This window comes from Melospiza melodia, chromosome 6 (genome assembly GCF_035770615.1).
Source record: "Melospiza melodia melodia isolate bMelMel2 chromosome 6, bMelMel2.pri, whole genome shotgun sequence".
NCBI classification, from domain to species: domain Eukaryota; kingdom Metazoa; phylum Chordata; class Aves; order Passeriformes; family Passerellidae; genus Melospiza; species Melospiza melodia.
The window spans coordinates 76,125,320-76,150,741 of NC_086199.1; the positions used below are offsets into that span (position 1 = coordinate 76,125,320).

General features: G+C 39.6%; 1 protein-coding gene across 5 annotated transcripts in view; it reads right to left on the minus strand.

The window, feature by feature from the left end:
• Nucleotides 1-25,422, minus strand: part of ZFYVE26 (zinc finger FYVE-type containing 26) — a 47,584-nt gene that overhangs the window by 5,171 nt on the left and 16,991 nt on the right. For 2 of the 5 annotated variants that reach the window (XM_063159299.1, XM_063159298.1), the window contains exons 14-38: nt 24,957-25,155; nt 24,365-24,628; nt 24,063-24,182; nt 23,630-23,794; nt 22,480-22,707; nt 20,580-20,685; nt 19,094-19,830; nt 18,345-18,541; nt 17,384-17,488; nt 16,685-16,807; nt 16,013-16,189; nt 14,635-14,881; nt 13,444-13,542; nt 11,643-11,800; nt 10,607-10,776; nt 9,278-9,306; nt 7,099-7,220; nt 6,791-7,011; nt 6,039-6,186; nt 4,691-4,900; nt 3,862-4,077; nt 2,586-2,783; nt 2,084-2,286; nt 1,079-1,220; nt 459-518 (exon numbers count right to left, since the gene is read on the minus strand). In XM_063159299.1, the coding sequence (XP_063015369.1) occupies nt 459-518; nt 1,079-1,220; nt 2,084-2,286; nt 2,586-2,783; nt 3,862-4,077; nt 4,691-4,900; nt 6,039-6,186; nt 6,791-7,011; nt 7,099-7,220; nt 9,278-9,306; nt 10,607-10,776; nt 11,643-11,800; nt 13,444-13,542; nt 14,635-14,881; nt 16,013-16,189; nt 16,685-16,807; nt 17,384-17,488; nt 18,345-18,541; nt 19,094-19,830; nt 20,580-20,685; nt 22,480-22,707; nt 23,630-23,794; nt 24,063-24,182; nt 24,365-24,628; nt 24,957-25,155 (4,644 nt within the window). The remainder of the gene's footprint in view (nt 1-458; nt 519-1,078; nt 1,221-2,083; nt 2,287-2,585; nt 2,784-3,861; nt 4,078-4,690; nt 4,901-6,038; nt 6,187-6,790; nt 7,012-7,098; nt 7,221-9,277; nt 9,307-10,606; nt 10,777-11,642; nt 11,801-13,443; nt 13,543-14,634; nt 14,882-16,012; nt 16,190-16,684; nt 16,808-17,383; nt 17,489-18,344; nt 18,542-19,093; nt 19,831-20,579; nt 20,686-22,479; nt 22,708-23,629; nt 23,795-24,062; nt 24,183-24,364; nt 24,629-24,956; nt 25,156-25,422) is intronic. The other 3 variants (XM_063159302.1, XM_063159300.1, XM_063159301.1) reach the window with 3 other exon arrangements.

The window sequence follows — 25,422 nt, forward strand, 5'->3', positions numbered from 1 at the left end:
TCCCCAGCCAGAGTTCCCAGTTAATTAATTTTGCTCTCAAATCAGGAGAACAGAACAGAGCGAGCCCTGGCCTCATTTATTCACTGTCTTTGCATGACTGTCATGAACTGCAGAGAGGCACCACGTGAGAGGTCTCTACACACATCTGTGACTGTGGCATGCCAGAGTTCAGGCACTGAACAAGGTGCACAGCAAAGGAAAAGCTGTACTTCACTCCTTTGTAGGATCCAATTACTCTGGAAATGTCCTGCAGAAACAGCATCTTAATTTCATTACCAAGCTTCCACAAATACATGGACATGTAAGACTTAAACTTGCGACTTTTTTCTTAAAAAGTTTTGCTTTTGAGGGGATTTAAATACATTTGGGGGTGGGGGGAAAGGCTTTTGTTTAAATAATTGCTGCTTTCAGGAGTTACTTTGCATTAATATTGCTTGTTATATCAAGTTTTTCCATACCTGAAGAACTCTAAATGCAATCCCAAACCCCTCCTCAATGTTTTTGCCTTCCAATATGACCTGAAAAGAGAGGCATAGACAAGTCTGGGAATGCACATTCCTGTTTCACTCTGTACGGTTAAGTAACATTAATGCAAATCCAGCTTTTGCCCAGAGGCAAAAATAAAATGCATTACTTAACAGAAAACAGCACCACCCCAAGAAGTACAGCAAATTATAGGGTCTGTTGTCACACACTGCTTCCCCTAAGGGACATTAAGCAATTTACAGATGGAGATGAGCCAAAGTTAAGAATGGTTAAAATTACTGCATTATTTGCCTCGCTTCCAAATATAATGGGGTGCACAGACTAAAAGAATATAACTATTTGTATTTTGGATGCTTTGCCCATGAAAATTTGAACTTTGAGGAGATGAGCTCCTCAAGAGAACAAGTTCTCACATGTTCTCTGCTACTCTGAGGAAAAACATTATTTTTTCATAAATGATGGGTTGCATTCATTGTAAGTAACCTGCCCAAAAAATACAAGAAACTGCTTCAACCATCAAATGCTTCAACCTGCACTACAAGTTAGTATTGTTAATGAAAAATAGAGCTGTGTTTAAAATAGCAATTAGTACCTTGCAAGCAACATCCATTTTCATGTTATTGTTTCCAAAGAGTGTGGGTAAGGAGGAGTCTGTCATTTGAGAGGCTCCAGAGCTCTCACACTGATGCAGGAATTTTGTTACTTCCATCTGCAGATCAACTGTATTGATGTGCCTAGACAGTGAAAAAAAGTGACTTTATTTTGTAATAGAGAAAGTGTCAATTATTATTTATATGAACTAATTTCTTCAATATCTTTCAAAAGAAGACATACTTATGAAAAATTATTTTAGTTGCCTTTTGACTTTGTTCATTGTACAAGTCTGCAGCAATATTACTTTTCAGATCTGTGCACTTAGCATACATCACAAGCTGAAGATGAGCAATTATTCACATTATTTCAAAGAAGTAAGCCAGAGAAACTGGATCCCCAAATTAACATCTGTTCCTCCTTTTTCACCTCATCACACACACACCCCTCCAGGTTTAAGTTAAGAGTCTAGACTAAAAGAAAGAAAGAAAAAAGTCCCTAAGAAAACCAAGATATAAAATCCCAAGTACAAGAGAGATCAGGCTAAATTTACAGTTTGACTTTTGAATACAGGAAACCAGTTATCTCTGGCACCTATAACTGGTACATAGTGCAGTGTTTTGAGTTAACCCCAGTAGACAGTGAAGCACTACAAAGCTGCTTGCTTTCTGGAGAGGAAAGGAAGTGAAAAAGAAAAAAAACAACTTGCGGAAAGATGTATAATTGTCTATGCATTGTAGGATTCCTGTTTGGTTTTTTAAATTGAAGGAGGGTAGTCTGATATACATACAGATTTTTAGTAGAAACAACTGCCCATCTCTTGGTTTGGATTTTTGGGAGAAAAAGTGATGGGAATCCTACACTTGTAACTACATAAAAGCAGTTTTGGGTCAAGGACAACCAGTAAGTGTCAGCTAAAGGCAACTTAAATGAAACTAATAAAAGCCCCAAAGTCTAAAGCCTGAATTTCACCTCTCCTAAAACTTAGCTTCTTGTTTATAAATACCTTGACACATCTGTAGCAGACATTTTCTTCCGAAAAGTGAATGCCATTTTTTTCCTTCCTGAACTTCTCGAGACCTCCTGCAGATAGACTTTGAGATGGTCCTTGATCTTTAGAAGCCACATCTGTTTTCCTCCAAGTTCAGTGTAAGACTTTGCTCCATGAGTGAAAAACCTAATGCAGGTCATGGCAGCACGGACGTGATCCTGGAAGAAATGCACTCAGCACTAAGATGGAGCACAGGACCCCACCTTCAGAGATCACTGTCTGCACAGAAGGGCTCACACAGAGCAGGCAGAGCTCTGCTTTATTTAATACAATGTGCCAGAACCATGACATGGGTCAGGTCAGCTTTAGTAAGGCTCAGGCCCTTCTATGTTTTCTAAGATTGTAAAGAGGCAAAAATATACTTGTCCAGCATGCAGGTTTAGACCAAAGTAAATAACCAAAAGTGTGATGGTATTCAGCATTTCATTGAAAGAGATGGCACTGTCCCTCAACCTACCTTCATGAACTGTTGCAGTTCATACAGAATATGGTAATAGTTCTTTCTTTGCAAGTATTTGCAGGCTGCAATCAAATAGACTCCCCAGCTTTCCAATCCTGGATCAATGGTTTCCAACAAGTTCTCCAACATATGCAGCTTTCCACTTTCATAACTTGGAATGAAGATCCCTTCAATAAACACTTCTGATGGGGATTCCTACACAAACAGAAAGTTGCTTGAAGCAAAGCCACTGTAGTTTATTTTCCTTATGTAATATAAAGGCATATTAAGTGACAGAGATAATAAAACTAATAAATAATTGACACTGGAAGGGATTTCTGGGGGTTATTTTGTTCAAAACCCCACTTAAAGAATGACTTCCAAGTTAGGTCATGCTGCTCTAGACCTGTCCAGTCAAGTTCTGAGCTGTGTCCAAATACAGGCATAAACCCCCCCCCCCCAAACAAACCCCAAACCTTTTTCTTTATATCCAATTGGAATTTCCCTTGCTCCCAATTGTGCCCACTGTCTCTTACCTTTTACTGGGCACACAGGAGATAAGCATGGCTCTATTTACTCTCCTCAAATATCAGGTGTTTCAGGCCCCCAGATGCTCTTCAATTAGACTTGCTTCACTTCCACAGTGCCTGTTGTGTACATGGGAACCCAGGACTGGGCACAGCTGTTCAGATGAAACCTCACAAGCAGTGACCTGAAGGGATATTTACTCCCCCTGACCTCCTGACTGTGGTCTTGCAAATGCAGCTTCACATGTGCTTCTTTCCACAGTAACGTTAATATGTGTCATCAGGGCCACCACAAATGTTTTAAAGGCTTGATATGAAATTTTTGAATTTTTTTTTAATCTCAGAGTAAGATACAAGCGACAAAGTCTGTACACATAAAAGGTCTCCAAACAACCAACTGCAAAATATTTAGTCAGAAGTTTAGTACCTTACAGCTTTAGGGGAACCAACTCTCCTCTCTGGTTTGTATGATTACTACCAGTTCCTTGTCCATAACTTCCACATCAAATTGTCTGTCTAGAGTATTTTCTGAGTCTGCTACTTAAGAGGTTAAATTATCTCCCCTACATTGTAAAAATATGCAACTTTTCTGCAAGGATCAGTGTTGCTCTTCTGTCTCACTGAATTCCTGTCAGTCACTGGACTGTTTGTATAACAGCATTTCAGGACCTCAGCAAAGTCCTGTGCAGAAAGCCACCCGAACACTGCATGATGCTCACTGCTGTTTTTCAAATTTCCGTCTTGGTGATGAAAATTGAACTACTCACCTTATTTAACAAGTGAAGCAGTGCTTCTCTCATACAGTCATGCCTCATGTAAAAGCTTATTATTGCCAGATTGGTGCCGTAACTGTGTAAATAGAACAAGCACTCCTGGTAATAGCTGTTGTGTTGAATCTTCCCCTCACACATCACCTCCAGAGACAGACTTCTTGTTCTCAGCGTTGCTTCAAGTTCCCTCAAAGTGGCAAAGTAATCATCATCCTACCATTAACACAGAGAACCAATGACAGATGATCAGCAAGAAAAAATATTCTCAGGTAGGTCTTGTCCCTCAGCCCTGAAGCATTTCTGTTATGTTGTTCAACAACCCAGTTCAAAGAGGCTTTTTTTGTCCTAAAATATTTACTTGGTCTTTCATCATCATGATTCTACAGTTATTTAGTACAAAAAGTAATTTTTTGGTACCTAAACAGAATTCCAAACCATGTAGTAGTGGTTTTTGATGAGAGGAGTGGGAAAGCATTTTAAAGTCTTTGAACTTTATAAAAGTTACCAGAGTTTCAGTAGAAAATTGCATCATTGCAGCATCACAAAATACTGCTGGGATTGAGTTTACCTTCCTTAGACTGTAGGAATAGTACATTATCCAGTACAGCCTATTTTCCCTCCACAAAGTATATCCCAAATTGCTGTAAAATCTACGATCTCTCAGGCACCACTTCACTGTCATGTAACAGCTAACAAATTTCTCAACAATATTCAGTTTGCAATACACAATCATGATAAAGAAGGAAAATAAACACCCTATCATCTGCTATTGTAACATGCATTCCTGTAAGATGTATACTAAACCATAATTTCTTAAGATTCTTACTGTGATGAGTACAGGCTTCACTGTGGACTCCAGGTACTGTATCACATCCTGGACCAGCCTTGAACCATGGTTCAGCTGGTTTAGGTCCATGGGTGGCTTTAAACATCGGGTAAACTTCTCTCTTGCTGAAGTTAAATTTCCAGCTTTAAGGCAAGCCATGCCCCAGGCATGCCATGCTCCACCTGGATCCAATCCAGATTTTGTAGAAACCTAAATTCAAAATCATTTGTTAATATTACAACACAGACTCAGTACACCAAATAGGAAAAATGGCTTATCACAGAGTCTGTGATTCTGACCTTTCCCATCCTAGAGCACATTTCCCATTAAAAACAAACGACTGAAAAACCATTCAAAAAACCCATGTTGATAATTTCCATATTACTGGCACAAAAGGCCAACTACCAAAACACTCACAATCTACAAATGTGGACTTTTTTTAATTGTATAAGTTTAAACTACTGTTTATCTGGGAAATTTCAGTTCATGAGTTCTAAACCAAGACATTTTCACATCAGCTTTTCTAAAGCAGGTGATTTTTACAGAGCAGAATTCATCAAATTTGTGGTTTTAAAAAAGGCAACAGAAGGCAAAAGGCAACAGAATATCTTGGCTTCATGAACTGCCAAGATATTTTTTATTTCACACAACTTTGCTGATAAAATTTACACCTGATTTTCTTTAGTAGACCTAAAGCTCTTTTAGCTGCTTTTAAACAAGAACTATTTCTATTCAAATAGGTCATCTATTTTTGCTGTTTATTACTGCTTAACAAATCTTAATACTATTTGTAGTATCATAATCCTGTATTTAACACAGCGCAATGCCAAAAAAGAGAGGCTTACAAAATCCTGGGAGCAGGATTAGATGATGATAAAGCACATGAGATGAGCTCTGAGGTATGGATTTGCCAACATTGCTGATTTCCAAGTAAATGGTTGGGAAAGGTGCCTTACCGATGTCTGCTGTCAGATTACAGACAAATAGAATCTAACATTTAAGCTTCAGATAAAGTTTTGCCACAAAGGGTGTCTCAGCCCTTCTACTGGCTGCAAGATTCCCCCATTTAATGACTTCCTTGCAGTTAGTCCATTCCAATCTTAACTCTACCAGAAAACAAAGCTGCTTATCCTTCCCTTCTGCAGCTGCTCCACAGCAGGACTTTTCTGTCTCAGAAATTTTTTTCATGGTTCAGAAAATTATTTCTTCCACATTTAGAAACTTAATCTCAGTTTGTAACTGTTTAAATATTGTCCATTTCCCACATCACATCCACCTGAAGTCAGGAGGGAGGAAAACAAAAGCCACTACAGAAGAATTAACACTGACATCCCTCCACAAGTGTTACCTCTATAGCTAGTTGATAGTACTCTGCTTCCAAAAGCTGATTTCTCAGTCTTGTTACTGCTGCTGGGAGAAGGATCTGATCCAAAGGTGGCACTGGACGGTAGGCAGCAGCAACCAAAATATTCAACACATCCACTTTGCTGATGTAGCTAGAGGTTAAACAAACACATACACTTTCACTGTTACTGTACATTGAAGAACGTTATGCAAAGACAACTCTTAGGACAGTGGTTTCTAATCACCAGTACACCATGTTTGTCTAGCCATCATACAATCCCTTCAGAGTATTTGTTATTGTTTGGGGTTTCTTTGCCATGTTCAGTGTAACACGCTGACTGAAGATGCCAGCAAAACAGTATATGTGAAATTCATATATCACACCTGCCACCTCAAGCTCTGTAGGACAAAACGTGAAGAAGTGTAAAATGTTCATTCTCAGGAAGCACAAGTTTAAAATCCTGTATTAAAATACACATTGAAAGCAGATACACAACAGCATAAGTAAGAAATGTACCCATCTTTGTGAATAATTTCTTCCTAGTCAGAGAATTCTCTCAGTAATTGTTAAGAAGTGATATTACTTGAACTTCTCCTATAAGAACTTTCCCATTATTCCTGCATTATGAAATTCTCATTTAGACTGGTCCACAGTACAAACACAAAGTAACCCTTCCACCTCCACTCCTCAATGAAAAAAGATAATGCTCTTGACAGTACCACAATATATCCTAGTGAATATCTGATTAGAGTCACCTGTCACAGAGAGCTAGGTCCTGGCTCCTTCCAGCTTTTACAAACATCATTTTAGCACTGAAGAGCAATTGTTTCATGATGTCCATGAGGAGTCCAGCATCCACCTCAGGATTAGTGAGCCCTTGGGACAACTTGCAGCAGTGTTCTATCAGTTGGTGGCCACACACTATGCTGTCACTGTGCAGGCTAAGGATGGCAATACACAAGGAAGAGCTGGGAGCCTGACAATTTGAGGAAAGACAGGCAAATATAGGTATTGAGGTAGCTCTCCAGTGAACTGCTTATATTGGACTCTCTCATGACCTCACCTGCTCATAATAAAACTCTCTGCGTACAATTTCATTCTCCTCCTCATTCAGGGAAAAAATCCATTCAAGATCAGTTGCCTTGGGTATTCGTACCACTGTGGAATATTCATTAATAGAAGTTTCTACAGCAAAAAATAAAACACCAGGTAAAATCATTGCACAAGAAGCAACAAACCCAGCTAAGGACATAATGCAGAACACTCCCATCTCTCAAAAAACAGTCATCTATAGTGCCACTCACTGTGCCACTCCCTGCCAGAATCACACGTCCAGCACACATCACAGGAACAGTTCCTTCCCTCAGCAGGCTGCTACATCATACCTAAACTTACTGTCACTGTTACCAAAAACTGGTTCCAGTAACGTATTTTCAAATTATTTTTTAACTGTTATGCTACTGGGCATCAAGCACAGCAACCTTTCCTCTTTAGCGTCCCCTTAGACAATTTATTAAATATTTCTGAGCAGGAAGGAACTGGAAATATGAGAGCTGTGGGTTTCAGCTTGAAGGGGAAATACAAAACAGTTGTAAAAGAAAGGGTAATTTGACTTAACCACCTCTATGTTCTTTTCAAAATTCAGGTGATTTGCCCATGGAGTCCATGAGCTTTAGGCCAAATGATTTTAAGAAGACCTAACTCCTAATGTTAAATTTTCTAATAAAATAGTACTGCAGAAAACTGGAGTTCTGATCAAATGATTCAATAAATATAATTTCTGTGAAAAGTAGTTTTCTCTCCTCCAGGTTAAGGAAATACATTTTTTGAAACTTGTAACCCAGAAGAGTTATAAATTAAATACTGCCTGTCATCTGGGTGTAGCTGACAGCATACAAGCCCTCAACTTGATGATCAAGTTTGTGATTCCAAAAACACAATGGCCAATCTTGCAATGCCAAGAAATGGAGAATAATGATAATTTGCTACTCTTTCCCCCGATCAGCTTCCTCTGGGAAAAAAAAATTTAGAAAGTCTCAAAACACACTCATTTAGTTCACATCCCTTTTTAGAGTGTTGAGTAACTGTAGGGTGAATTTAAAAAATGCCAAAGCAACTAATGTAAAGCAAAACCCAACACCCCACCTTCACTTTTCCAAGTTGAACTGTAAACTGAATTGGCACAAATAAACTAGGCTAGAAAGTATTTGATAAGCCTTCTTCACAGTCACTCCAGATAATTTAGAAAAGCAAAATGAAACTCTTTCCCTCTTAAATCTCAGGATTTTCACTGTTCTTATCCACTCATATTCAATAGATCACATAGGCCCAGTGATGTGCAGCAATGCCACAAAAAAGCTACATTTCAGCTGTTTCAGTCTTGAAACAAAGGTAGCAGTAAAGCAAATTTCCATCAGCAGGGGAAAAAATTCTCAGATAGCCCACCATACTTTAAAAAGGAACAAATAAGAAAAAAAATATTATTTGCTTTGTTATTACACAAATGCAAATTTTGCACCATGTTTCATGCTACTGTTATAAGCACTTCAAGTAACTGTGTCTTGTTCTGACAGAATTTTCCTACACATCAGTGTAGGAAAAATTTGCAATCACCCAAAACACCAAAACCAGTAAATACCTCCTGAGGAAAAATGGCAGAAAAAGTCAATTAAATGTTGCTATTATTCCTGAAGCTTAAGATACTAGATTTGGAAACAGAGGCACCAAAATGCAATTACTATTTTCACACAATCAATACAGGAGATGGAATTCAGGACACAACCAGAGCCACGAGAGAGGCTTCATGCTGTGCTACCTCTTGGCAGCACGGGGTAAAAACCCCACAGCACACTGCAGTGCTACTCAGAATTGTACTGTCATGGTTAATAAAAAGAGGATCCCTCAGCACTGCTCTGTAGTGAGCTGATTAATTCCTACTAACACCATTGCCCCTCAATGTTTCTAGAATTAAAAGTGAATTCTCCAACTCTTTTTCAGTTCCTTTCAATAACACCCATCCAACGCATTCAATATTGGCTCAGATAGCTCTTCTAAGTCTCAATTTCCATTCACAGAAGTTTGAAATGCCCAATTTCAGCCTGCACATGCAAAAACCTTCAGTGATATTTTGTAATTGAAGTTTTCATCACTCTTTAGCTGCAACTAGGCGTATCAGTTTCCAGTATCTAACTGCTGATTAGGCACTTCAAAAAGCTGAGGTTTAACATTATTCCTTTCCTTACCTTCCACTTGGTCCTGATCTTCTTTTCTGCTGTAATGAAATGACAGAAAGAACCATCATGCCTACTCCAGCACACTGGGGGAAACATGCTTTTAAGGCAGACATCAATATGGCTACCCTCCTCAGAACACTGCTCTGTAAAAATCCAACACCCGTCCCTACCTGTCCTTTCCAACACACTGCCCTGCCCCTAATCCCTTCTGCTTGGAAATCCAATATTCTGCCTTTGTACTGTTGTATTTCAACTGCACTAAGTAATTGGCTCTTATGACCTTCTGTAGGAACAGCACTGTTGCACACATCATAAAAAAGCAGACACAGAACAAGAACCGCCCAGTAACAGGACATGTCAGAGCTAAAATGAAGTCTTTGGTATCCAAGTCACTGCCCTTAAGATTTAGTTGGGTTTGATATACAAACAGGGTGAGTATAAAAAACCCCAGAGAATTAATTCAAACCCGATAGGTGGCATTCAGTGTTGAGTGCTGCTGGCCTAATCTGGCAATGTAAGCAACATTCTGACACAACCACAGCTGCAAGTGACTGCTTGTTTTTTCACAGGTTCCTCTTCAGAGCTGCACAGATTTGCTCCTTTTCTAGGAAGCCTGCTGATACTGCCCTAGTAGGTACTGCTATCTGCAGGCTCGATGGGAAAAGGGGAAATGAAAGCATGGCTGGAAATCTTACTCTCTGTGACCCTACCAAGCCTGCTCAAGGTCACAGAGAGTAAAACTTTTCAGCTGCACTTTTCACCAGCTAGCCTGTGTACACACAATGAATTTCAGTCCAATTCTCAGCTGAAAGCAACCACATTATGAAAATCTGTCATCACAGCTGTCCCTTTTATTAAAAGCAGTTTCAAAGCCTATCTAATCAGAAACTTGCTTTTTAATTCCCAGGGTTCAGGGAGCCATAATCAAGGGATTATGGAATAACTAAAACACTGATATGTTCAGCAGAGCTAGTCAACATGCAATACCAATTCAGAAATTGAGTATACTGCAAGGAACTTGTCACACGGTAGCAATTTGTGCTATGTTTTGCATCAAAGCATTCAATTCTTAGGTTAGTGATTAATTGATCCTTAAAGAATTATTGATACTTAAAGAACTAAAGAATTTGTTGCCTGGCCCTCCAATGTTCTATCCAACGTGAAAAGAAAAGTGAGGCATAAGGAACATTCCCACACCTACCAAACCTGAAAATCCCAACTGCTGGAGGCCAAATGACTGATGTTACATCACCCAGATAAATCCAAAGGATTATGTCTCTCTCATTCCATTCCTGCACTCTGCTGAAAACTGAGCAGAACCAGGACAGAAGGACTCACGTGCTTGTGTCCTGCACTGAGCCAGGCACGTTTTCTCTGTTGCAGTAGCTATAGCATTGATCACACACCCGAGACAGATTTTCTCTGCAGGCTTCTATTTCCATTCTCTTGGTGGAGCAGGAGCTGCAGACCAGCCTGCCACAGCGCCGGCAGTGATGGCGCCTGTTAAACTAAGCACAAGAGGCCATGGATGAGCCACAAAGAGAATTTACTGAGGTCCCCTTCTCGTCTCTCTCTACTCGTGAGTAAACTTATTCCATTTGAAGAGAGAAAACACTAAGCAGGATAAGGCTTTCAGAATTATACAGTGATTGATTCTCCCTGTTAAAATTCCTTTTTGAAGAAAGCATAGCAAAGAAAAAAAATCAAACCCCAAACCCAGAGGTCAGTATTTAAAATACATTTGCAGCAGCCCTGGGCTTTCTATTACTTAAATTATCCCAGTTTTGATCACAAAGCTAATTAGATCATGTCCTGGAAAACGTAAAAGCTCTAGACTGTTTTTCCTGATGCCATTGAAGAAATTTCCAAATTCAAAAGCAGCAGATACACTTTTGAGAAAACTGTACTGTTTCTAAGCAGCAGAAGATAGCAGACTGCCAGCACACCTGCAAAACTAAAAATTAATGTTCTCCCTTAGAGCACTCATGCAGTTCTCAAGTACTCTGTGAAACAATAATTTTTAGAATAAGTGTAACCAAGAGCAAAGATTTCATTTTCTATACTCATAATCTGAATCATATAGTGATTATGTTATTTCTTGCCAGCAATTGTCCTCTCTCCGATGACCAGATTTCCTCTTTGGGCTCTATCACTTCACAGATCTGTGCAAGGAGCTATCTGTTCCCAGTCTCCTCAACCACTCTAAATAAAAACCAGTGGTTAAATACCAAAGGACTGGCAATCTTGTTGGACCCATGGTAATGCATATAAACCTGCTCAAGTAGCTCAGGTCTCTCAGGAAACAGACTATGAGGAAGTGCTCATATTAAGGTCACAGTTCTAGGAATGTCTGTACTTCATTTTTTCTCCTTACCATAGTAAAGCGTTCAGTTTTGCAAACCATACATATTGTTTCAGTGTCATCAGGTATCCATTGCTGCTTGGGTGGTGGCTTCTCAGGAGGCACAAATTCTTGAGGAAACAAGTTCTGTGGCAGACTTCTGTCTCTGGGACTTGCAGATATGGTTACACCTGAAAATGAGCCAGGCCAAGAAAAGTATGGGAATGGGATTTAAGCTGTTTAATAGAGTCTCAAGTACCAGAAAACACCACAGACTCAATGAGGCTGTAAGATCTTTCTGCCTCACAAGATGACTACTACCATTACCTTTCAGCTAGGCATGGCAGAGTAACATTGTATAAGGAATATATATGCTGTAAACTAAGATAGTAAACTTACAGTACTTCAATACTGACAAGCAAGAGAATGTACTTATTAAGAGACTTTTCCCACAACAGTTAGAGAGGTGTAAGACAATGTGTCAACATCTGTTTTTGTATCACAAGCAGAGACATGGAGGAGGAAGAAAAAATGGTATTGGATACCAAAAAGTAACACAGGATAAAATAGAATCTTAAGTACACCCAGTGCTGACATTCCTGAAGACTGGGAGTTTCCTTTGTTGTCTCAGGGGAGATGTGGCATGGCCAGCAACAGCCTAGCCCTCCCTGTTCTGGTCACCTTTTCAATCTGCTCTGGGGAAATCAGTTCACAGAGGCAGGAATTTAAGTGCTGCCTTTGGCATCTTAACCCCAACAATGAAATACTCATTGAATGAGATATCTACAGTATTAGACAGGCTATTAGTTTATATGATGTGAGTCAGTTACACAGGTTAATTAAAAAGTCAACGTATCCCTGCAGCCCTGCAAGCCACCTTCTGTGTACATGCATTTTAAACTAAAGAAGAATAAAAATTTCCATTTCACTAAAGCCAACTCATTCTCATTCAAGTTTTGCACATTGCAAACAAACATTAAAGGACCTTGCATTCCAGTTTTTTAACAGGACAGAGATATCAGACTGACCATTATAAGAAAAAAACTGAAGAGGTACACAGCCCAATCCAAAACACTGCTGTCACTTGATGTAAGCAAGAAGAGTCTTCATTTCAGGATACAGAAGCAGGAAATAGTTCAGACACCCTAAACTGCAGATCAGGATATCATTCTGCAGCTCTAGTCCAGGCCCATTACTTGCTAAAATCATCACTCTTGGAGGTCTGAAGATATTCTGTTAGTCTTTCCCTGAGAGCACACACAGACTCTGCATGTCTTGCATGAGTTACTGAATAGAACCTGCAGAAGAGTTTCTGGTTGTTTCTTAGCTACAAATATTCTCCAGTTATTCTGGCTTAAATTAACTAGTTTCCATTTTTTATGTGTCTGAGGACTGGGAGTAGAACCTCTCAGACAATACAAGGTGTGTTATTTTCCTCAGGTCACAACAGCAATCTTAGGGAAAAAAACTTCAAGGACTGTAGAATGGCATACCCAGGGAATGAAATGGGTGAAAGTGACTGGCAGGGGCTGATCCACACAGGAGAATGGGTTGGGCACTGGTCAGCAGGTGGTGAGCAATTGTATTATACAGCATTCATTTTTCTTGGGTTTTGTTCTTCTTTTCTATTTTTCTTATCTCCCTTTTCATCATCATTATTACTATATTTTACTTGATTTCAGTTAATAAACTGTCCTTACCTCAACCCCCAAGTTGTACCCTTTTCCAAATCTCCTCTACATCCCACCTGTGAAGGGGCTGACAAGGGCATGATCAAGCAGCTGTGGTTGCTGCTGAGGTTAAACCCCAAGAGGCACCAAGGTCTCAACCTTACCAGTAAAGCTGACAGGAGATAGTTCTGATGATCCTGATTTAGACAATGCTTCACACTCCAATACCTGATTGAGACTTTCCTGAATACGTATCAGAGAATCTAGGACAAAGAGAGGAATGAGGAGGAAAAAAAATAACCAGAGGACAATACTGGTCAATACATCTCCCTGTTTTCAAGAAGATTAGAGGAATCCATTCACAGGAGCATGTAAGAAGGTCAGCACAAAACAGGGCTATGTTTTGCATGCAAATTAATCCACAGCAATTAATGCAAAACTGTATAAAACTCAATTACCAAAAAAACAAAGAAAGGGATCCTTATCAAAGCAAGGGAGTAATGATAGCTATAGGAACAATACAGTAGAGATGTGAAAACAATTGGTTAATACAAGATGCTCATGGCTAATATGAAATGCTTCACATTGAGGTGGAAGGAAAATGCATACTTGCAAAGTTAGAGACTGTTTGGCATGAAGAGATAGTTAAGTCTGATGCTTTTATGTTAGAAAGAGCTGCATCTTTAAATCACAAAACTTGGGAACTGGCATAATGTAAACTGGTACCATATCAGCAGGTAAAAATATAGATAGATAGGTACAGAACCCCATTTTTTTAAGACAATGACACAAAAGCATTGGAATGGATCTGCAGCACCCTCTGCTGTTCCAGTTCTAAAACCTTAAAAGAAGCCAAGTGCACAAGACTCAAAGACAACATGGATGAGAAGGGATTTGCAAGCTAGAGAGGAGAACTGTAACAAGACTGTTAAACAGAACTGTGAGTCTGGAAGCTTTCTATATGAAAAAGGAATAGGACTCTGGTAGGAGGAAATACTACAGAAGACTAAATCCCCATTCTACTTGAGGGCAGATGTAGTTGGCTGCAGGCCTTAGAAGTGCTTAAGTTGTAAGTGACTTTGTGTTAAATAGGAGTAAAATAGAACTGATCAGTATTACACAAGAAAAGAAACTTCAATAAGGAACAACAGAGAAAAGTCTGAGAAACTTTTGGAGCTGTTAGTCCTTGAAAGCATCTCTTTACAAGAAAGGCAAAGACTTTAAGAACACGTTCTGGGGTAGAGGGACTGGAAGCACACATCAAAAAAATGTTATGGCATGACTGCTGAACTTATTCTGGGATGATTTTGGCCCTTCTTTCCTAAATGAAAACCAGCATTCTGACAGACAGTTACCTGATCGCTTTTCCTTTAATGTGAAGGGGAAGTTGAGAGCTTTTTCTGCATACTTGGAAAGCAAACTGTCAATGTCTTCTACAGTAATACCAATTTCCTGCCCAGCCAAGAGCTGGTGCAGTGTCTGCACAGCTACAGCTACCCAGTCCACCTTCATATTCATGAGGAGCTGTTCCAGCATGAGCAGTGGCCTTGAGGAGAGGTGGAAGTAGTTAACACGGGAGACCTCAGGCAGAGTCAGCAGCACCTGAGACACAAGAAAAAAAAAACGTATCATAAAATTACACACCTTTAAATATGTTTTTCTGTGAGATAAAAGCCAAGAAACTTGAGCAACAACTTATGCAGAGAATGGAATGACAAGTGGAGGTCAGAAAAAGGGGGTGGGACTTAGACCAATGCCTACTTCTGTTACAGAACTACTGAGAGGATTTGCAGAATCACTTAGCTTCCACTTTCCATTCTATGAAACACTGCCTTATTTCAGAGAATATGGAAGAGTGAAACCTGTGACCCTGTGACAAGCATGCTGTAGCAGAGAACAGCACATTCTCTTATTAAAGTAAACCTTTAGGAAGCATATCAACCCAATCCTTATCCTTCTATCATTTGAGGAAATGTTACAAGGAGAAAATAAGAGCAATTCTCCTCTAAATGGACAGTTAATATGGATGCTTTTCAAACTAAGTCATATCTTCAGAAGGAACAAGAAATAGGCAGCCCAGCAAAACACTGTTGTGGCACACACTGGAGCAAGCTGCTGCTTACAGTCCTACACCAAAACAGATATTACCAAAAGCCCTGCATTTTATTTACATGTAATGCATTCAACTAAGGTTATCTGCTGATTAATGCATCTATTCCCAGGCTGAGCACAGAACCTGTGTGACTTCTGTAAAGGCAGTGGCCATCCAGAAAGAGGAGTGATACTCTCCACCTCTGGAAGGCACTTGGGAGAAACCACCATATGGGTGAGCATACATAGGACACCTGGTGTTACTGATACAGACAGTAAGTTGAGGATACTTCCTTCTTCACTTGGGACAAAGATAGCAACTTTTCTGATAAACTCCACAATTTTATTTTCTTCCACCCTCTCCTCTTTCAGCCTGTGTGTAAATCCACTCTCCACAGCTCAAACCCAAGACTGCTTTGTTCATAGTATGGAATTGCAAAAACGGAGAAAGGAAAGAGAAGCTTTAAGCCATCTCTAACTTTCCTTTGGATCATGAGACTCAGGATCTTAGACCTGGTGCGGTGAGAATGCTCTGGTAAAGCAAAGCCTACAGGCTTTTTATATTACGAATATAAAGCATGACAGAATTACTTATACAGTTCTTTATTGCTGTTAATCCCTCAAGGCAGGGGTTTCACTGACCTTGGATCCTATATAGAGTGCCTGGATTTCATTCCGGCGTGCCGCTGTCAGACTGGCATAGAAGTGAGCTGTGAGGTAATCAGCCAAGAAGTGAGACGCTGCCAAGTTCGGATGCTGGTCCAGGGACTGCTCACTGATGGCAAGGCAGACACCAGGGTCTTCAATTCTTTGTAAAAGCTACAAAACCAAACAAAACACACTGACACTCTACAACATTCCTGGAAGGCAGGTTTCTGTCCACAACAGTTTATTACAGTGTTCCAGCAAACAAATTAATTCACTTTTTAAGTGACGGCTCCACCTTTATTAAAACCAAAAATGTTCACACCACTAATTTGGGCACAGCTGACTGATTCATGCTATTAGTTTCACTTCTGATTCTTCTGCTTAAGCAGCACTGATATGCTTCATTATGATTTTTCAAATGAAAGGAGCCTTGTATTTCCATGAAAGTGACATTTATGCTATTAGGTCCAAGAACTAAATTGCCAAGCTGGATTTTTACTTAAGCATAACAGGGGAGAGCTGGGATCCTAAAAGCTTATCTAAGCAAATAACATCTCTTGAGGGTGGAACCAAAAAGACCATGAAAACACACACAGTGAAAGTAGGCAAAACAGCTGTCAACTTACTTGATCTATGGATATGAGACTGAGAACACCTTGCTATTACCTGCAATGCCTTTTCCATGTCTCCCATCTCCAGTAAGTGGAGAAGGTGCTCACGGTGAAGGTTGATCAAGTCTTCTCTTGGGACAGGGTACAAGTGTTCCCATTCCTCACACAATTCATAATCCTAAAGAATTAAAAAAGAAGTAAAATCAAAAGGACAAACTCTACCCTTCCTGATCCAGTTGCTTCTCCCAAAGTTCTAATCAAGAGATTCTGTAGCTTAGACTCCTCTCCCAGATAAAAATAATAATAATTACACTGACAAAGGAAGATGATAGCCAATTTAATCAGTCACAGTCTGCATTTAAAATACCTAAACTAGTCTTTCTGAAAACAAGCTAGTTTTCAGAAAGACACTTAAAGCCAGCCAGATTTACAATATTAGCATTTCTCAAATAATCACATCTGTATTATGACCAAAGTTATGCTACTTTAAAATCTTCAAAATTGTAAAAGAAAAGAACAGGTTATATCTCAGAGTAAGAGTTTAAACTAAAACTTGAGAATTATTAATTACATGTAAATCTTGATATTAAACACAGATCTCTATTTGTTTCTGTAGCACAGAGCTGAGTAAAGGAATCCTTCCTCCCGATATAATCTCCACTGATCATTGTTTTAAGATGCCATTTCAATGACTTTATTTACTTCAAGTTTAATGCATTCTAATTCAACGAAATTCACGATGATGATGTCTAACCTTTGCTTTCAGAATGATATTCATGACAGCCTGAGGATCATCAGAGCAGGCTTTTTTCAGATCCTGCCAGTCATTCCACAATGGTTCATTTTGCACATTCAAAATCTGAAAAAGTTAATATTGAGTAGCATAAATTATAGAATCTCGATTTATCTCAATCAATAGACTAAGAAAACAGCTGAGCTCATCACATCAAGAGTTTTGACAAAAAAAAGTCAAAAGGAGACCACATTTAGACCTTTTCAGGGATGATATAACGCCCTTGCACGCAAAAAAAAAATCTCCACAGTTTTCACAGATATGAGTCTGCAAAGCACATTTATAAGGGAAGGTCTCTGAAAGATTAGATGGCAATAATTATGGATGTAAAAGTACACATTTACTGCAGACATTGCCGGCACTAACAGAGAGACAAGTGAGCTGTCAGTTAGCAGAACTCCCACCGGACAGAAATCAGCAGGGATGGCTCCTTATTTTGCTGTCTGGCTTTTCAATCTGTGCTGAACTCCAGGCCAGCCTGTCTGATTTCAGGGTTTCTGCACTACACTGCAGTTAGAAGAACTGACTGCAATACAAACTTGCCCCTTGGACCACTAGTCTTGTACACCATCCGCATTTCTCAAACTTGTAAAATGATTAACTGCCATGGAAAGCTTCCAGAGGCTCTAGAATTTGCATAGAATGGAAAATACTTTGCAAAACAATGAGATTCACAAAAATGTTTGTATCTGAACATGTTTGCAGACCAGAATGCTAACAGGCGAGTGAGAGAGTTGTGAAGGATGAAAGCTGAGTGTTAACTGGATACTATAGTACTTCACATGAACTGTTTTGGATAAAAGACTTGAAAAGCTCTCATGACCAAAAAAGAACCAAGGGTAAAAGCTTCTCAGTGGGCAACCAATATTTGCTTCCTGCTGCCTATTTCATCTCACTGGTTGCTTGAAGAATGACCTTGTACCTTTTGATAAACCTGAAGTTCTTTCTTCCTGCTCTGCAGATTGGCTTTTAGTTCATGAGGTATGCCCAGGTCAGAAATGCAGTAAGCTAGAATTTCCAAACAGGCATCAAGGGGCCACTTGTCCAGGCAGCGCAGGGCCAGGCTACTTCTCAACACTGCATTTTTTACAGGGAACAAGTATTGCCAACCATCCTTATCTGTGGAGGAAACAAAACACCAATTTGAAATTCAGTTTCTATAATTCAGAAAATAAAAAAAAGTCCTTATCCTTGCTGGATCACATCAACAAAAGAAACACTGACAGGGCTGAAAAATCATTGCAAGACTTATCCCAAGCATCAAATTTTTGGGAAATGTCCAAAGTTAGCACGAGGTACTTACTATTCAGTCTCCAAAAGGCACCTTTCACAGATCACATCATCCATGCATAACAATGACACTGCTGTAAGAGATGCTCCATTAACAATACAATGATTACTGTGTCCTGATGTATTCAGCTCTTCACATAAAAATTACAAAACAGAAGCATTCCAGTTCTCTTGTACTAAATTGGTCATGATTTGCACATTTGTGAAACAGAAACTACACCATCAGAGAAAGCAATTTCAGGATGAAGAAAGGAAAATTATCTATTTCCATCTCTGGATTTGCCCAAGGACCACTACTTCAGTTTCTGCGTTTTGATCCAGGCTGCATTCTTTGTTAAAAAAAAAGGATTGAGGAAAAAAGCCTGACTTAATCCTTCTTACCTTCAGCAGCTGCACAACTCAGCACAGCATCCTTCACACTGACCACTTCCTCCACATCCTGACAGTACAGATCCAAGACCTTCAGAGCTCTGTCCCAGTCCTTGGCCGCAAGAGCTTGTTCAAAGACTCCTGTTAACACTTTAACAGCTGTGGTGGAATGCAACCCCAGGAGCACCAGAGACATGTATGCCTTGCCAGAGAAGACAGCAGCCAAACTGTTACCTTCCTCCTGATTCCAAAGTGGCTCAAACATAGCAAGAAGAAATCGTTCCAATATTGGGAACTCCTTCAACAATGCCTCACACTCCCTGGAAATCTGCTCCAAGCCTAAGGGCACTTCCCGTTTGCCCCGAAATTCCATCCACGACAAACCTGATTTGTGAACTTTCTGTATATTAGATGCACTTAGACATGCCACTGTAGCCATCAGCTTCGACTGAGACTTCAGGAAGTCCAGGGAGGAGGCAGTCAGTGTGTGCTGGCTCAACTCATTCAGAGAGGATGAGGCCTGAGTGGAGATATCCTCAGAGGTCACTGCAGAATTGTGAATAGGTATTTCAACATCTGGCAGGCAGTGGCAGGCACACTGCTGTGTCAAGTTGCTGATGTTGGTCAGAAGAGACTTTGCCTGGCTGTTTTGCCTTGCACTACACAAGGACAGTGGCTCACAACAAGAGTTAACAATGACTTGCTGCACATTCAGGTTCAACCCTTCTTTAGCCAACAGAGAAGAAAGTCTGTAGGATTGAAAACAGAACCAGATCACCCAGCACATATAAAAGGTACTTTATAATTAGGTATTTTCATAAATCTTCTAAATGCTTTAAGAACACAAGCCCCCTAATATTCTTCACAGGTACATACACAAGAAGATTACATATACTACTTTAACTCTGAGCTTAGGCTGTCATTCCTTTATAGAAAAGGAACTTACTCCTCAAACATTGACTTTTAGCTAACTGCAAGCTACTAAAATAGTTCACCATTAGCACTCATCTTTTTAAAAGCTACCTCATCTTTTAAAAAACCTACCTCATCAAATCAGACAGTTTCCATGCCAACCTAATTTAGTAGTTGCAGTGGAAGGAGCTACATTATCCAGTTTACCTGCAAGGGCAAGACAATGCCCAGTATTCTTACCAAAACCTACTAGCCTACTTTATTTTATTACATTGACAAGCTACAAGTGCACTCCTCTGAACTGTCACACAGTTAAAAAATCAACATAATTCCACTCTCACTTCATAACAGATAGTAATTGTGAAAAATATGGAGCCACTGCTCTCCCAATCAAAAATCTTCTTGCTGGAGATGGCACTGACTAAGCTCCTCCCTGCACACCAATCCTTGCAGCATCAAGTGATCAGCTGGTGGGACACAGCTGCACCACCTGTGGTAAGTAGCCAAAGAACCTAATAATGGCTGAGGTAAAAGTCACCAATACCAAAATAACCTACTGGAGTATATAACCTGAAAAAGCACTGACCTGTCAGGATGAACTTGTCTCTCAAAAACAAGCTGGGAAAGCAGCTGAGTTGGACTCTGCTGTAAGAGTATAAATGGGTTTCCCACTTTCACTTCTGCAGATACATCTTAGGGAAAAAAACACCAGAATATTTATTATAATATAAACACATTAGTTGAATACACTAACCAACTTTTATTTTAGGAATATAAATTTTAAGGCCCTGAGTCTAAATCTCTTTGACTAAGTTCACAGAGTTCTAAATTCACATTAGAATAGTAAAATCCAGAGTAAATTGCAAGGCATTTGTGATTACAATATGCCTCTCAATTTTGGCAATATTATGTCGGATGTATAACCAAAACAGGTAGAGATTCTTCATCCTTTATGCAAGATCTACGTTCAAACAGTTTAGCAACTCTACTTCAAAAATTTTCAACAAAATATGTACTTGTAGTGAGAAGTAGAAAACATGCAGAATTATTTCCTGATGAGTCTCTGGATGTAGACTGGTGAGTCCATGCTCATTCAAGTCAGTCAGCAAGGGCAGAGGGAACTCACAGGCGTACAGGTACTTTTACAAAGGAGTGAAATCCTGGCCACTACTGCTGGAAAGCATTTGTGTCCACTACTGAGTTACATCAAGTAACTTTGGACACATTTTCCTAAGTTGACCTTTTCCTTTCATCTTCTAACACAACAACATTTCCCCCAAACTCACCCAGCCCTTGAATATTTTTGTGCAATTTTTGGCTTTGGCAGTTACCCAGTGAGGACTAAATCATGTCCATACAGAAGCTACAGCTGGCATGGCAGTGACCTGAGCTGAACCAGCATGTCTGCAAACAGATCTCTGCTCTTTTTTTTTTATCCTCTTGAGAAGGTACTCCCTGAAATCAGTACTGTGGGATTTTACATTACTGCAGCTCAATTAGTGTCAACTTGAAAACATGGATAAGTGTCGTGGACATCTTTTCATGAAAAATCCTTTCTTTAGGAGTTTTCCTCCTGAGAAGCTGAGAGGCCTCAGGAACAAAATGTAAACAATGGTTATCTGCTGCTGTGGAATGCAACAGGTAGAGCTTTGATTGGCCCATCTTGGATGTTTATAATTAATGGCCAAACACAGCCCAGCTAGCTCGGAGAGAGAGTCCGAGACAGCTGCCTTTGTTATCATTCTTTTCTTTTCTATTCTTAGCCTAGACTTCTGATGAAACTTTTTCTTCTATTCTTTTAATATAGTTTTAATGTAATATATATAATAAAATAATAAATCAAGCCTTCTGAACATTGAGTCAGATCTCTGTTTCTTCCCTCAACATAAGACCCCTGTGAACACTGTCACAGATAAGCAGTTTTACTCTGAGCACAGTGAATTGTTCTGCTGTTCTGACAGCTTTATGTGCTGATGGCACATTCCCTTTCATGGACCATCACATGCTGATTCTATAAAAAAATTCTGCCTGGTTACCTCTGCATGGTCTTCTACACACTCTTTTCTTACCCTTGTGGAGCAGCAGAGTGCCTGCTGCCTCTAAGGGAGCTTTAAGTTACACAGCATGCTGATCTACTGGATGTAAAAATCAATCTCGCCTTACAGGGGCAGTGCTAAGAACTTTTGGATTTCAAGGGCTGCTGGTTTTGTCTTTACTCTAAGTGGAGTGCAGAGTCTGGGTCAGTAGTTAGCATTTCTGTTCTCATTTTCCCACTGACATCAACTATTTCCATGTGAGCTGTGGGTGGCATAGGTGTTATGAAATAAAAGGAAAAAATAAGTAACAATCAGTTGAAATCAAAAGCACACGTAGTAGGTACATTTGGCAAGGAACTGTTTCTGCACAATTACTTTCCAGAATTTGGCCAGCCTACACAGTGTGAGTATCTCCACCTAGGCTCAGACTTGCCAGCAGAAAGCCCTTACCTAGCTCTGCATTCAAGCTCCGCAACACCACAGCAGCCAGAGTAGTGATGTAGTCAAGGAAGGCCTTCACAAAGTTTGTCTGTGTGTTGCTCTCCCGCACGCTTTGGCTGTGCTGGTCAAGAGTTCTCAGCAGGAGCTGTGTTTGGTTCCAAACCAGGTGCTTCTCCAGCTCCACGGGTTTGAGAGAGCCCTGCTCCACCAAGGTGCCAAGCAGGCTCCCTTTAGAGTCTGGTTGAAGAAAACAGACAAAATTCAATGGTGAAATGTCAAGAAGAAAGGAGGCAGGGGGGTGGGGGAGAAAGAGAGAGAAATGCTTTAGCTTTATTTCCTCTCCACAATTATTGATCTCAGTATAAGCATTATAATTTAATAATTTCCCTTGCTCCCTGAAAGCAAGGGACATTTTTACTGTGAGCATTATAATTCAATTGAAAACAAGAGACATTTTCACAGCAGAATAAAACTATAGTACATCTAAATTGATAACCACGGCTCTGAGAAATTAGAACTATATTAAGGCAGACCTAAAATATATCTAGTTCGTGCCATTAATTCTAAAACACAGGTGCTGACCAATCCTTGAGCTCCATAACATTTAACTCTCAGAGCTCTCCTAAATTTTTGCTCATTAAATATTTTAAGAACACCAAAAAGCCATTTAGAAATTTGGTGACTAGAAGAGAAACACCAGTACTATATAATGAAGAGAGCTGTAAGAAAAAGCAGCTGTGGAAAAGATGAGATGTTTTATGACAGTCCTATGAAAATTGCAAGGTATTATGATATTACAAAGGTTTTGAAGGTTTATCTCCATTTTGTTACTTAAAAAGAAAAAAAAAATAAAAAAGCAAGAGTAAGAATACACCAAATTATCTATAAGGTGCCGCTTTAAAATATACTTAAAGAATTCCTTGCTAGGACTGCAAAGAAACAGAACAAATAATGACTCTGACAAATTCAGAATTTTAGTTGTGAAAACAAATATAGGAATTACAGCTAAATTTTACCCTTTGCATTTATGATTTTTAAAATATATATTTGTGCATATGTCAAAGAGCATTACTACTGGATTTATAGCTGCCTGGAAAGGCCAAAGCAAAAATTTTGACCTATACATCAATCGGTCTTTATGTTCACAAAAATAACTCACCCACAGAACGTTCAACACATGTCAGTGCTTTTAGGATATGATCCAAGTTTTGTGATAAAACAATTTCATTAGTAATACTTTCTTCAGTCAAGGCCGGGTAGCAAGCTTGCAGAAGGTCTACAATACTGCATCGAAAATGGCTCCCTATTTTCTCATCAGACACCTCTACAAAGAGGGAGAAAAAAACAACAACTGTAACAAAGACACACGTATTCTTTTGCATAGAAGGCCCACAAAACCAGAAGTGTATGATGATATAAAAAACCAGACCATTTCAGATTATACAGAACTGAGCTCAGGTCACATCCCCCTTGCCTTTTCTGTTATAAATACTAAACCAAAACATGGAAAGCTCAAATTTACACTGCAACAGAAGACAAGAATTTGATTTAAGCACATTTCAACAGAAAGCCTTATCAGCAAAGCACACTACCTGGTCTGGATTGACCTTGTGATGTGCAGGAATAGTTGAGAATTTTACTTATTTGCTGGAGAACTGCTGGAAAACCCTTGACACCTTCAGAGTGCAGTAGAAAAAAGTCAGGTCGGTGGCCTGGAACAGTCATCGTGCAAAGGGAGACAAAATCAAAGTTAGGAGTGGAAAAAAGAGATGCTAACATGAAAGTACAAAATGAGATTTAATTAAGGCTTGGGTGTTAGCACAAACAACACAGCACAGAGAGGCATTTTCTGTTCCCAGGCCCATGCTGGTAAACAAAAAAATCAAAAGCCTACCCCGAGTTTCAAGGCTGTTGTAGAGCCTCCTTTCTGCTGTCTCCAGAAGCTGTTTGCATGTCTTCCAGAGACGGCACTGAGTACAAGCTAGGTCAAATGCTGCCATTGCTGAAGGACTGAGGTCCTCAAGGACTTCTCGCAGAGGATCAGTATGCTCCAGCTGGATGTTTCTGACCCAGAAGTTTTCTTGAAGAGCAGGAGCAAGACTTCCAGAAGTTGCAAGCAATTTATCAGTAACATCCGAGATGGAATAAAATACCATACCTACACGTGTCATCAAAAACACACAAACACTGGTTAACAGCATAATTAGATCAGATCCTGTAATGGGTTAACTATTTTTTAATCCTTATAGAAAATAATTCCATATGTGGCCTGCTTCATGGACCAATCAATTACTGTAGAATGGATGCAGCTAATCGAGCATCAACAGCAAATTTTCAGCATTTATAGTCTCTTTCTAACTGAGAGGACCACCACTTACCCTTCTGAACAAACACTACACTCATTCTGACATTATCCGAGTTGCTTTTTTCTTCCTTTTTTACTTCTCCCCAACCCTTTGTGAGAAGTCAAAAAGCCCAGTCCTTACCAGCTGCTGCTGCATTGCCAATAGCTTGCAGTGTTGAACGGCCACTGCCAGATTTCCTGATGCCTCCAGTGCCATCAGATGCTTGATTCTCAATATTGTGCTCCACTCTCGCCATTTCTCGTACAGCCTCTTGGTAACGCTCCATGAAAACCAACTCACCATAGCAAGGGGAAGCCTCCAGATTAAACATCAAAGCAACCTTTCAAAAGTAACAACAGATGTAATTAAATAGATGTACAACAACAGATGTAATCAAATGAAGTTTTCAAAGGTCAAGGAGCTTGGGGGGGAGTGGGGGGCTTTAGAGGAGACAAAGGAATAAAACAAATACTTTAACTGAAAAACATCTCCACAGACACAACAGGCTGAAATGGTGTGGTTTTCTCCTAAAGAGTTTTAAGTGCCTGGAAAAAAAGACCCTCAGAGATGTTTTTCAATTATTATTATAAAGCTTACCTATTATTTG